Source organism: Achroia grisella, unplaced genomic scaffold (genome assembly GCF_030625045.1).
Source record: "Achroia grisella isolate CSIRO2021 unplaced genomic scaffold, CSIRO_AGI_Agris_v1 utg1920, whole genome shotgun sequence".
Lineage (NCBI taxonomy): Eukaryota > Metazoa > Arthropoda > Insecta > Lepidoptera > Pyralidae > Achroia > Achroia grisella.
The window spans coordinates 213,454-226,717 of record NW_026712695.1 but is presented as its reverse complement, the minus strand read 5'-3'; the positions used below and the strand labels follow the sequence as shown (position 1 = coordinate 226,717).

Below are 13,264 nucleotides of genomic sequence, written 5' to 3'. Positions count from 1 at the left end.
TTCATCACAAATCGATCACTTTTGTTCAATACACTTTGTAAATTGGATAAATTTCACCGGTTTTCGATATATAAAGCAGCTCATGAGACATTCGGGCGTTATATTCTAATACGTGTACGAATTTATATGCCATAACTCCACTATTTGCAATTTTTTATACAGATGCTCCACCTGATGGTGTGCGGGAACCGACGCCTACATACACTAACTTCATCATATGATATCTCATTGTTGTAATTTTGGAGTACTAAGGTGTCATGCTGTAAGCCTGCATTTTCACTGCCATTGCCCACCGAAACATAGTACAAAGCAGCATGTATTTGGTAAGCAAGGAACGTAAACAATTTTGTACAAACTATAATTTACTTTATTTTTACAACCTACCGTCCAGTTTTTTAAGTTTGAAAGTAGTCATTATAACAGTTTACGTAAATACTCGACATTTTGGGACACATACACTAACACTTTTATAAATGTCACCTATATAATCTATACATATGACAGAAAATGTGGCAGTTGAAAGCCCATAAAAATATAGTACTAAGTCGAAATTAAGGGTATTAGACTCAGTTGAATGATCAAAAGAAATCAAAACAATTATTTATAAAACTTACCTCTAGTTTATCTTCCAAAGTTACTCGTGGCGATACTGGGTTTTCGCTGATCATTTTCTCCGTTAAATATCGTTGATATGCCTCTTCGAGCTGTATCAATTTTGGACCCTCCATTTTTTTGTATCGACGACCGCCAACTTTACATTGTTCCCATATGATACCGGAACTAAAATGCAAATTAATAACAATTATTTATATATCTGAAAACTATGAAGAAAACGAATGCACTAAACTGAGTCATAATTCATACTTGGATATACTGATGTAGAGGATCTCTAGCAGTTCTGGATCGTTGACAAGGGAGAGTCCCATGCCCTGCATGGACAGCACGATCTCTGTATCGACGAGCTCGGCCTCCCCGATGGTGTGTGCGCCGCTTGCTAGCATGGCGTTCTCCGTAAACAGGATAACTCGCTGCAGTCCGTCCAAGAATGATACCCACCATATTTTGGTGGTCTCGTTAATCCTGTTCCAAAGTGTAATCAAATAAAAAAACTCAAAAGACAGCTAGTCAAAAAGATCTCTTTCGGTTCTTCTACATTCATCAATCCATAAAAAACCTACTTTATTTTATTTAATAAAATAAATGTGATTTTGATAGAAAATAAAAATGCTAAATATGACATTTACCTTCACAACTGTGATATGCGCAGAAATTATGTATAACAATATCCAGAAGAAGCACTTACAAGAATTCTCCGATTCCATCTTTTCTAAGATCATTTTCTATTTCCTTTTTCTTATGACCTTCGAATATAATCGTTCGTGGACCGGCAGGGTTGTCCCATGTATATAACATCTTGTTCATAGACGGTAGAGGCCTGCAAAATTAAAGAATTATACATATACTATTACTTTAATACGTCCAATTTAATAATTGTGGTCTAATAAATAAAGACCTTAATTTTTAAATTAGACCCGTATTGCATACTTATCTCAATAATTATTATAGCGAATAATAATTGTCTTAAAGAATTAACAAATGTGCCAGCTATTATTGTGTTCAACCATATTTTAAAAATCCGATAAACTGGTCCACCTAACATTTTGGCCCATTCAGTCACATTTGAAGTACTTTAATATGCGAATGAGCTGTTATATTTTTTATGTTAGGCTTTCTGATAGTATTTGATAACCATGACCTATATACATGAACAGCATCAAATTGTATTACATTCCTGTGGGACTAGGATCACATGCTTGCATATCCTATGACACTGCCTTACCTTATCCTTCACTCCAAATACATTTAACAATGCAAGCTGATTGGCGGCTGTTTCATGTATTTTATACAAGTACCAATCCGATGTCTTTGTATAAAGTCTACACCTCTACACATACCTGATGTTGACGTTCTCCTTCTCGTAGAGCGTGATTTGGTGATCGGTGTAGTTGACCAGCAACGCAGGCGCGTGCCCGTCGCGGTACTGCCGCACTGTCACGTATGTACCGCCCTCTGTCAGCTGCACCTCCACTTGCAAACCTCCGTACTACAATACGTACATTGTGTACCTCAGTACTAGACAATGCTGTTAAATATATGGCATATACCAATGGCATTTACTAACTAGTGTTAGCAAATGTTCGACGCCATCGTCACGGTACCAGTACCGTGGCTTCGTCATGGTATAGAAGAAGAGGCACACAAAGCTGCTACACCGACCACAGCAATGTCCCTACACTACGTCACCAACGATTAGGACATCGTCCCTTACATATGGACCAGGAGTAAACTGACATTGAGGGTGACGCATCTGGAGTCGAGTCACAACGCGGGTTTCAGGGGGTTTGTGGCCAGGTCACAATCAGCATAAAATAGATATCATTAAGGACTGCTTACACATATTTCTGCTTACTTAAGATTCACGGTATGGGGACATATTCTAACGCTAGGAAGCAAGACGACAAGGCTCCGGGTATTGAATCAAAACTGTAGAACGCAGTCTACTGTGTAGACTGCGTTCAGAAAGCCAATTGGCTTTCTGTGTAGACTGCGAATCCATTTAATTTTTCATATTGAAGTAAAAATATAGTAAATATTTGGTAAACAGTAACATATATTAAAAAAAAAAACCTCATTGTTGAGCTTCAGACAGACGCTATGTTGCTCCGTAAACAAAAAAGGTGAAGCAATTTCCGTGGAACCGGCCACTCTCAACCGAAGCAACTTGTCCTCCTTTTCTATCACCGGCCACAGCGGCGAACTTGAATTTTGCTCGACCTAATTAAAAATAAAACGAAATTATATCGGTCCAATGAAATATACAAGATGGAAAAATGCATCATGTATTTATCATAACCATCGAGACCCAACATTTATTTTATTAAAACCTGTCCCGGCTTCGAATCTTACAAATCGTTCGTTGCCTTACAAATCTTTGAATTTCTTGTTTCAGTCTATACTATAACACGCATTATTATATATTCAAACCTTCCTCTTGAATCACTCTATCTATTGCTGTAAACTGCTATAAATCCGATGAGTAATTTAAAAGATATAAACGAACAGATAGCAGTGGCGACTATGTTTTACACTATGTAAAAATGAATTCATATTATATTTTCTAAATATTTTTAAAAATATACGACAATGCACTAGCAAAGCATTGTATCTTTGTATTAGTATAAAACTTAGGCTTATAATGAATCAATATTAATAATATTACTTTTATCTACTATAACTAACTATATCCTTAAACAATAAAACATCTCTGCATTACGTATATATAACATACCTCTTGCCAGGGATCGCCAGATCTATGTAGTTCTTGGTACTGTATTGCGAAAGGTGCTTCGTTGATGATGAGAAAGTATGGAGTAAATATCACCATTTTCGTTAAACTATTGAACGTTAATTGATTCGTGACCGCCACCTGAATGAAAATTTATAACATTACATCATGATATCAATTCATTATTACTGTTTAATTTTACTATAACATCTTAAAACAATTCACACAGCGCTATGAAATCCCAAGCTAAACAGAGCTTGTGTTATGAGTACTAGACGTCTGATATAAATACATAGATACATTTTTTTGTTATTACATACTTAATAGAAATAGAAATATCTCAGACCGATACAAACAATCATATTCATGAACAACATTTGAATTGTGCATTACCTTGTACGGTGCGAGGAATCAAACCCCATCAGAAGCAAGGCGCTGTTCTAAACCGCTAGACCACGGAGGCTAACAGAACTACTGTTTCTATAATTACTTACTTTATTATTTTAATTTAATTATATGGTAATCAACTGGGATAAAGTCAATACGCACCGCTAGTAGAATTGGAAAAGTTCACTAAATGATTTCAATCTTAGTACCTGATAAGTTCTGCCCTCGTGTTTACATAAAATCACACCGGAACTTCCTGGAACATCCAAAGAGAATTTTTCGGACCATTCTCCAAACTCGACACGGATTGCAGCCTTTTTTTTGCCGAAAAAGTTCTTTGCACGGAAAGAGAATAATATTGGCTCCTTGTAATCTTTAGGATGGAATATCACGTTGCCAGTTTCATCTGCGTTCTGAAATCAAATTTATTTTAGTACAAATTCCATAATATAAAATTTTCTTACTTATCACTGTGATTGTCTTCGTTTAGTGAGATTTTCAAAATGATTTAGCCCCAGCCAGTGCAATGTGAAGTAGTGACTCCCAAGTATTTGAAGTAGAAACCAAAGGAATAAACATCCATATATTTTATAACATAACAGAAAAAATATATAAAGAATATTAATGCAGTATTTATGTAATAAGCATTTCATTAAAAAGATTTTCATTATAAACATTTTCACTAGAAGCACGAATAGACATATAGAAAGATCTATTTTTATTTATAACTATTTACAATAACTTCATTAGTTTAATAGCGATTGAACTAAACCTGTACTAGACAATAGTTATGTCCGACATTCTGTGCGCCTCCTTACAAGTTGAAATATATAGGATAAATTATCATTTCTAAAGAATAAGGTGATTTTAAATAAAATTTTATTTAACAATGCAATCTTAAATAACCAACATATATACAGAGTGTAAATTATATATTACAATACAGGTTAATAAACAACTCGATATCAAAAATAATTGTACATTATTATCCTATGACTACCATGACGCACAATAAAGATAAAGAATTATTAAATCGTGCAATGTGGGATGGTTGACATGCAATAAAGTTAGAAAATCTAATACAAATATGTACATTAATTAAAAAAATCTAAATGAAAATAAAACAGTAGGGTCATTATAATCCATAATCAACACCTCGCACAATCCCCCCAACACATTAACAATAAATTAACTCATTCTAACTAAAACATAAAATGCACATTCCCATATTCGTCACATTTCCCAATTTAGGCATTATAAAGTGTAAATATATGAATTGTGTTATTAAACTAAATTCATTTGTATATAATGTATGCATATCCTCGGACACCTGGTAACAACAATAAATATTGCAAACATACATTTTAAAGTTAAAACCCTTTGTATGTAGTAATAACGTTTTGATTATTAAAAGAATAAATATATTATTTTTATTAGTCAAATAAGTCACACTGGTTAGTATGCTATATACTACAGTCTGCCTATTAAAAAGATGGGATAAATCATCTATTATTATTAATTGGATTAGGGAACACGCAACCAATTAATCATTTTAATTGCCTATTCCCATTTTAATATTACAGATTTTAAGAATATTTACACAAAATTTTCATATTAGATATAATAATAATTGCATGAATGTAATATTACTACAGTAAACTAATCGACCATATAATAACATAAGGTTAGTAACAATGTAACAACAACAAAAATTCCATTGCAATGAATTAGAAGTATTTGGTGACACTTGTTTTATGTATCCTTCTCCGTAAAAAGCATTTCAAACATTGTGAATTTCATTTTTGTACATTACTTCCATAGATCAAAATAAGTTTTCTGGGACTTTCAATTGAATCAGGACATGAATTAGACAAAGTATTGCGCGTAACGTAACAGTAACTATAAATCTAGAAGCCCTATAGCCCTTGTGCGATACCACCACAATAAATACCGTTTGCACCACAGACATAGATAGTCTGTGGTTTGCACTCACCGGTAAACATGACGTGTGACGTCTTATAAATTTACTGCAACGCGAAAGTTTTATCTGCAATTTACATATACGCATGATAGCATACCTTAGATGATTTATAATTTATGAGGGGTCATATAGACACTAAACATCTAATTAACTGTCTATTATAGTAATATACCTTTATGTAAAATGTGTTTATTGAAGTTTTTACAAATAATGTGGTTATGTTGTTAAACCTATATTATATATTTATGCTACAAACTATATAAAGAAGATAAATTTACGTAAAGTAGTAATATTAAGTATACGATTATTTACTAGAAAAGATGAAAGATTTTAATCATTAATTTACGAATGCTCACACATACATGCCAGATATTGCTGAAGCGAAATTTAAAAATAACTCAACCTATGCACGTAACGCAATAAAATAAAATTAATATTAACACTCATTCAGCTTTTAAGTTACGATTATATTAAATTACATAGAAGGAAAACTTTACTATAATATGTACTAGGATTATGTGGTGACCCTACTGCGCATGCTATAAATATCAATACTTTCAATACATACAGTTAATTGAAACCAAAATCAAACTATCGCTTTGAGATGAAGCCTGTTAAAAAAGCAGCTTTAAATTAATAAAAAAAAAATAGAAGTATCTAAAAATTTACAATCTGCTAATCATCTCAAAGATACCTTGTTGGGAGTGCTGGAGTCTTTTTCTGGTTTCTTTGATTTCTGTAATAATTTCATGTTTATGGCCAATTGTGTTGAAATATTTAGTTTACAAATATCATATACAAATGGAATCAAAATACTTTTGGAAGCACAATTAGTTAATTACGACAAGAAAGATACTATATAGAAATTGATCTATGAAATATTCATTGTGTAAAATATAATCTTTATCTATATGAGATAATAAACTTATATTTTCCCATACTATAAATAGTGAGTGCAAAAATATGTTGGATATCTACTATATTTGCTACATCTTCCTAACTCTTAGGTACTGTATATATCGGTATACACTGTAGAAATATCCTATACAATAAATTATATAACAGATGTACACTGTACATAAAATAAGTCTTCATCTGGATAGCAGTTGATAGACACAATGTATATAGATAACTGAAAACGCGTTATTCCGAGTTATCTTCTTTGGTGAACTTTCATGTATAAATATTCATATTCTCTCACACACACAGATGATAAATTAAATCTATGAGTTATGTAGGTAAGTGAGAGAATAGGTAGAAATAATACTGACCCGGTAGCAGAGCGTGAATCCGGTCTTGTTGAGCATCCAGAAGGGGCAATAGAGTGACAGCACTTGAGTGCCATCAGTGTCCACACTATGCATGCCCAGTTCGAGGGTCATCACCGCCGGACTGTCGTGGGACTCGAAGGACCAAACCGATAGTTCACTCTCTGCCTCTGGCAGATTCTTGGTGCACACCCAGCATTTGTCTAAGTAGTTCTCGATCTGTAAGAGAAGTTTAATAATAATATTGTAACGCTAAGCAGTTTGTATTACGGGTACAAGACAACGATAGTAATACTTAAATACATATTCTCGTAAAAACATTCATGTAAAATGCCCAGAATCCTGCACAAAAATAATCGAGTTTTCAGAAATATTATCTCCATGCTGTCCTACTTATAGCTACTTCGCTGTATTCATTAATATTTACAACTCCAATGTACTAATAACTTACCATAATAACAACAGTCGCTTTATTAGGCGAGAGGTGGGATAAATGGAACATCTCTCCAGGCTTAAAAGTCTGCGTGCGTTTTAGCCCCAATTGCGAAACCACTATATCGACTGGCAAACAGTTCTGAAGCTTCACCGCAGGTTTGAGAATGATGTCATAGCACGAAGAAGCGAAAGTATGCCTATTGGAGTGTTCGTAGAATACTTGTTCCATCGTTCCAAGTGCCTGTAAACAATAAAAAAAAACATGATACACACCAATTACAATGTACCGGCTTAAATAAGTTACTGTCGAAGAATGATAGTTAATTATATTCTCCATAACCAAACTGGGAGGTTTATTAAATGGATGGACTAAAAGGAAATTATTTTTTATGTAAACAAGGTTTTAATACCGATTCATAGAATAATAAATTGCCTAGAGAACCACCCCCTAAAACCTATTATTGATAAATAGTCCTAATATTGGATTATAAATAATTTATTTAATTCGGCTGTCATTAGTATGTGTGAGACTACGTCGAGATTAAATAAATTGCTGAACAGTCAACAATTAATTTAATAATAACATTAAAATAAGACGTAAATAAAAAATATTAAATAAAATTTCGAGTACCTTGAGATAGAACTTTTCGCCGCTATTTTTGTCTTTCGAATCGCATTGTAATAATTTAGCGATCTTAACTTCCTGCTGCAATTCACGCCATATGAAAGGCATTACGGATACTGTAAAACCTGAAAATTAACAAAATATTACAAAATAACTTGCACCACTCCGAGTCATTCATATATTTCTATATACTAAATATAGTTATTTTTTATTCAAATATTAATAAATCAACCATAACTAAACATATGTTTTTATTTACATTAAAACAACGGTTGGTTACCATTATTTTATAAATGTTACCTTCAACGGAGAAGAATATTTCAGCAGTAGGCGTATGCACAGCCTGTAATGGCAGGCGGAGTATACCGCCCGGTTTCACTTCCCCGAGCAAACTGACTTCATTGCCACTCAGTGTCATGTAGTACACAGACACGTTTACAGACAATGTATTGGTCACCTGCATAATAATAAAAAAACATAAGAATGACCAGAAAAAAACATATACATATAATAAAAATCTAAATTATTGATGTCTATATATAAAAGTTATATGAGAAAACTATTATTGAAAGATTTTCTCAACACAATAGAAGCCATACAGTGATTTTTAGAAGTTTATCTATTTCTATATATGCCTTTAAGTGCGGTTATCTTAAAAACGTTTTAACGATGTGGATACGGTTCAGTAATGTACTGTGTTAAATTTTACATTAGTTTTATTTAAATCGGTATACAAACAAAAAAGTTAGTAGTAGTTAAAAATAAAGGAACAAACCTGTACAACACTTCGTAAATAGATGTGCAAGGCTGCATCTTGCATAACAACATCCGATATTAGCCCCCGAGGCTCAATAGCAGCGACAGACGGTACGTTTCGTTCTATAGTAGAGCTAGTATGCCGGCGACCTAGTGTAAAATAACGCTTATCGGCACGCTCGACTGGAATTTGCACTTCGTCATCCAATTCAACTACCTGTACAAATAAACGCATATTCAGTAAAAAATAAATGTTATTTTCGGTCTCTGTTGACTATTCCTCGTATTTATGTAGGTATTGGTGACTCTTTGCTCTGCTGTTTGTATGTATGTAATTACCTGTAGATAATTATGATTAATAATAATAATCTATAGCATCATAAACATTCCAATGAATGCATGGGTGAATTACAATAATTTAATAGGAAGATTTGTAAATGTATTAAGTTGGAGGAACAATTTTAAAGGTCATTCATGTCAAGCTGCACTATTAATCCACCTTAGTGATCCTTCTACAATCACTATGAAAAATATATTTATTACATGTAAGTCCATAAAAGACACTGTTTATATCCAGATGAATATAAGTACATTGTGGATGTAAGATAAAGATGGCAGGGAGGATGGTATTACCTTAACAGTAAGCTTGAGTGACGGTGGTGGTTCGTTAAGCTTGACCATATTAAGGCCACCATGCTGCAGCTGTAGAGGAACACACGCGCCTGGTTCCAATACCACCTCTCTGCGTACGTGAAATTAAATTATATTAAAATATCCATCCATTCAGGTGGAAGCTAGAATGATCTTCGTCTTTGTCTTCTTTGTGGTGAGAGAATTAGCCAGCCTAGATACTGCGTTACCGTGTCTAGCTGTTTCTAGGAGCACCGTAGGGAAAATTTATCAATAGTCGACACGTGCATCTAAGCGTAGACAGTAAAACGTACAAAAATTTAACAACGTGAATGTAAAGTACCCATTATAATTTTCAAACTCTCAAATCAAACTAATCAAACTTAAATACTACATATATAACAAACTTCAACGGCACTTGAGTAAGCAGAAGTTCGGAACAAACAAACGAAACTCATTTTCAAATTTTTAATGTCCATAAGGTATAGATTTATCTCCCCCGTACAGTACGATAATAATCTATATATATTACATTTTTTTAAACAATTGTATTGGTCTTACCTGTAATCAGAGGAGACATGCTCATCAGTGTGGAAAACAGAGAAGTCATTGTTATCCTGGAGCATCAACTTTGCCGTCAGGCCGGTGCAGTTGTGGAGTACATATGGGGCACCATAATATTGCTTTGTGGTAGTCTAGGTACAATAATAGCATTTAACATTAATTTCTTCAATAAATGTAGTAAAAAAATATTTTTTAAAGAATCGCAATAATTAAACTTACATCGTCTGTCTTCAATTTCGACAATAATGTATTGTCAGTATCTGCTACGGCAGCTGCAAATGAATTTCCAAGTTGTGTGAGCATCTGAAATAAATCAATTATGCAATTAAATAACCTTTGTTAGGGTAAACAACACTATTTTATTGTTTCCTTAGTTTAGTATACGAGTTAACCTGTTGTTCTTTCAGTTCTTATTCAATGATCGTTATTTTTGTATCTTTATCCAGAAAGAGATACAGAAAATGGGGATTGGAATAAGAAATTATTATATAGAATAACGCTCAATATGTTATGTAATTAAACAACCTTTTTAAAAACAAAATATATATGAAGGAGAACCGACACAGGATTATATTTAAAAATAATGACATAGACTACTAGTAAGATGGAGACGTCAGCAATGCGACGCCTCTATCTTATTGACTTTCTATTATAACTATAAGTAGCGACAATATATTAACAATATGCTCGAATATATACGTCTACCCTCAACTGAACAATTATTAATAAACAATTTCATTACTTTTAAACGTACCAAATTACAATTTAATTAAAATTTACTTGTTAATAATAATTAATCAAATTATGTATATATACAAACATTTTGTTTGTTTACTAAAATATTTTAGATTTTATTCTTTTATTTAACCAAACTAATAATTTTAGTAACCATTATAGAAAACAAAATATAAATTCTCACCTCCATACCACTTCTGGTGATAGTGATCTCAAGCGGTTCACTGCTTGATATCGTGATAGTTTTGTTAGCCTGCCTTTGTGCGACTGCTTGCAAATTGGCCGCTTCGTCTGACGTATCTATTGAGAGGTGATTTTCTTGAGGTCGCATTACCACCTGCAAATTGATTTAAGTTACTACCTGTCCAAGAACTGGTAAAATAATAATTTATTTCTGTTAACAATAATTAATTTACCATACCAATAACTCTTAGAATACGATTTCCTGTTCAGAATGAAATTGACTTTCTATTGGTAATATTGATATGTTATTTTAAACTTTTACAGATTTCAATATTGAATTAGAATTTTAAAGTCTACGCCTATTGTGTAATACAATATGTTTGTGATTTTAATTGATTATTTATAAATAGTACAAAAAAAAAAGTTTCATAATCTGTAGTGATTTTATGTGCTGCAGAAATAGATAGGCAATAATCCGTTACATTTAATAGTATAAAATGGCCCAGTAAATTTTCAAATTGATAATACTAATAATGCGACGAGAAGTTTTTTTATTATTTTTAATATCTGCAGACTAGAATGATGTTTTAAGAGAATCTCCTAATGCAGGTTACCTAGTAAATTAATGGAGCTATACATAAGAAAAATAATTGAGTTTTTAATCACCTTTCATGCTGTTTTAAAATGATACTTTAAACAATATGACTGACCTCCATTTTAAGTTCCCATGGCACGTGTTTGTACTGATAGTCTTTCAGCACCTCGACGGGTTCAATTAGCGGCTCCCATACAGCACGTCCAATGTTGTAATAAGACATTTGCATGGCCCATGTCGACTCCATGTAGAACTACCCAAGATTCCACAAAAACATACAATTAATTCAATTTTTGCGATAATAATACGTATAAAAGTAGATTAAGCTCAGATATGACGGCTGATAGGGATCAGTGTAAGAAAAGGACATACTGCGCCGATCCAAAATAATGGGACGATGCTAATAGGTTTTTATTCGATTTTAATACTCACTCAATATTCTATGGCTTTGTAAGTGAAACATCATATACAAACCATGTCATGTAAGTTCATCTATGACTATCTATATATGTTCTTTGAATAGTTACATCTGTTAAAACATAGTTGAGTAACGATACACATTTACAAATTAACGATGTTAGAAATAAATATACATGTTGTAAGATTTTTAAAAATTTCCCTACATTATTCAAAGCCTGCTACACTTATTTATTTTACAGACAAACTGCTTGCAATGGAGCAAGCAGTTTGACGGTGGTTCAGTTGGAAGAATAAGATAAATGGCACATATAACACTTATAGCTCATTCAATAATAAAGTGCATAATGTACAGGTCGGCCAAAAAACTAATTTACTATTTACGTTTATTATTTTAGAGTGCAATATATTGATGAAGACTGTTATTATATTGTCACTTCAAACCGAATGGAATACAATATAAACTAAAAAAATAATAATTATGACTTACATCAGAACTCCAGTCTTTAACTTGTCCAGTGAGTGAAGCTTGCATTACCAATACAGGTATCGTCTCGTTGCCAATGTCCATCTCGAGTGAAACTGTAATGGATGGACTGGACAGCAGGCAGATCTCGCCCGTCGGCGGCGGGGGAGTTATATTAGTGTTAGATACATCCAGACTAACAGCTTCTTCAGCTTCTTCTATATTGTAAATAATTAACACGTTAATTTTATATATTAAAATATACACTATTTTATTAATCTTAAATTTTATTACATATTTCAAGCAAATAAATACATTTCATTTAATTTCAACAATTTTTATAGATGTCAAATCAGTATTACATCTTGGTCGTATACTATAGAATAACTATGAATATTTTTGCTCAATCAAACAATTAAAAGTAAAACAAACAAATATTAAGGTTATATATCATACATAGATAATTAATTGCATGAGTTAAATTAAATATTGAAAATATTATTCTTATATTTCAACCTATTTCTTTACGTTACATTTAGGTTGGGTAAATATAAACAACTATAACCATATATTTTAAAGTACGAAAATAGGAATGGATAAGCAACAATCAACATGCCTGCTTTTAAAAACCAATATGAATTTGGTTTGAACGGCTGTATGGTCCATAGATTATTATAGAATATCGGTTTGAGATCTTCTTCAGTGTTATCTTCTTCACGGCTGGTCATTGTCGCCATCACTCGATTCAAAAGGGCAATCATATCTAAAGAAAACAAAAGACATATAATAATATCTTAGTACAATTCAAAGCGCTATCTAGTACCAAATTAAACAGAGCTTGTATTACGGGTACTAGACAACTGACAAAATCTCACT

At 32.6% G+C, this 13,264-nt stretch overlaps 1 protein-coding gene across 2 annotated transcripts in view; it reads right to left on the bottom strand.

The window, feature by feature from the left end:
• Window positions 1-13,264, bottom strand: part of LOC131841828 (intermembrane lipid transfer protein Vps13) — a 43,897-nt gene that overhangs the window by 8,704 nt on the left and 21,929 nt on the right. Inside the window, exons 30-49 of one of the 2 annotated variants that reach the window (XM_059190175.1) lie at window positions 13,005-13,151; window positions 12,413-12,606; window positions 11,621-11,758; window positions 10,912-11,064; window positions 10,212-10,295; window positions 9,990-10,123; window positions 9,432-9,540; window positions 8,818-9,015; window positions 8,343-8,499; window positions 8,049-8,167; window positions 7,434-7,658; window positions 6,986-7,201; window positions 6,409-6,450; window positions 3,943-4,146; window positions 3,350-3,487; window positions 2,689-2,835; window positions 1,956-2,104; window positions 1,304-1,435; window positions 865-1,080; window positions 615-780 (exon numbers count right to left, since the gene is read on the bottom strand). In XM_059190175.1, coding sequence (XP_059046158.1) covers window positions 615-780; window positions 865-1,080; window positions 1,304-1,435; window positions 1,956-2,104; window positions 2,689-2,835; window positions 3,350-3,487; window positions 3,943-4,146; window positions 6,409-6,450; window positions 6,986-7,201; window positions 7,434-7,658; window positions 8,049-8,167; window positions 8,343-8,499; window positions 8,818-9,015; window positions 9,432-9,540; window positions 9,990-10,123; window positions 10,212-10,295; window positions 10,912-11,064; window positions 11,621-11,758; window positions 12,413-12,606; window positions 13,005-13,151 — 3,068 coding nt within the window. The remainder of the gene's footprint in view (window positions 1-614; window positions 781-864; window positions 1,081-1,303; window positions 1,436-1,955; window positions 2,105-2,688; window positions 2,836-3,349; window positions 3,488-3,942; window positions 4,147-6,408; window positions 6,451-6,985; window positions 7,202-7,433; window positions 7,659-8,048; window positions 8,168-8,342; window positions 8,500-8,817; window positions 9,016-9,431; window positions 9,541-9,989; window positions 10,124-10,211; window positions 10,296-10,911; window positions 11,065-11,620; window positions 11,759-12,412; window positions 12,607-13,004; window positions 13,152-13,264) is intronic. The other variant, XM_059190174.1, reaches the window with a different exon arrangement.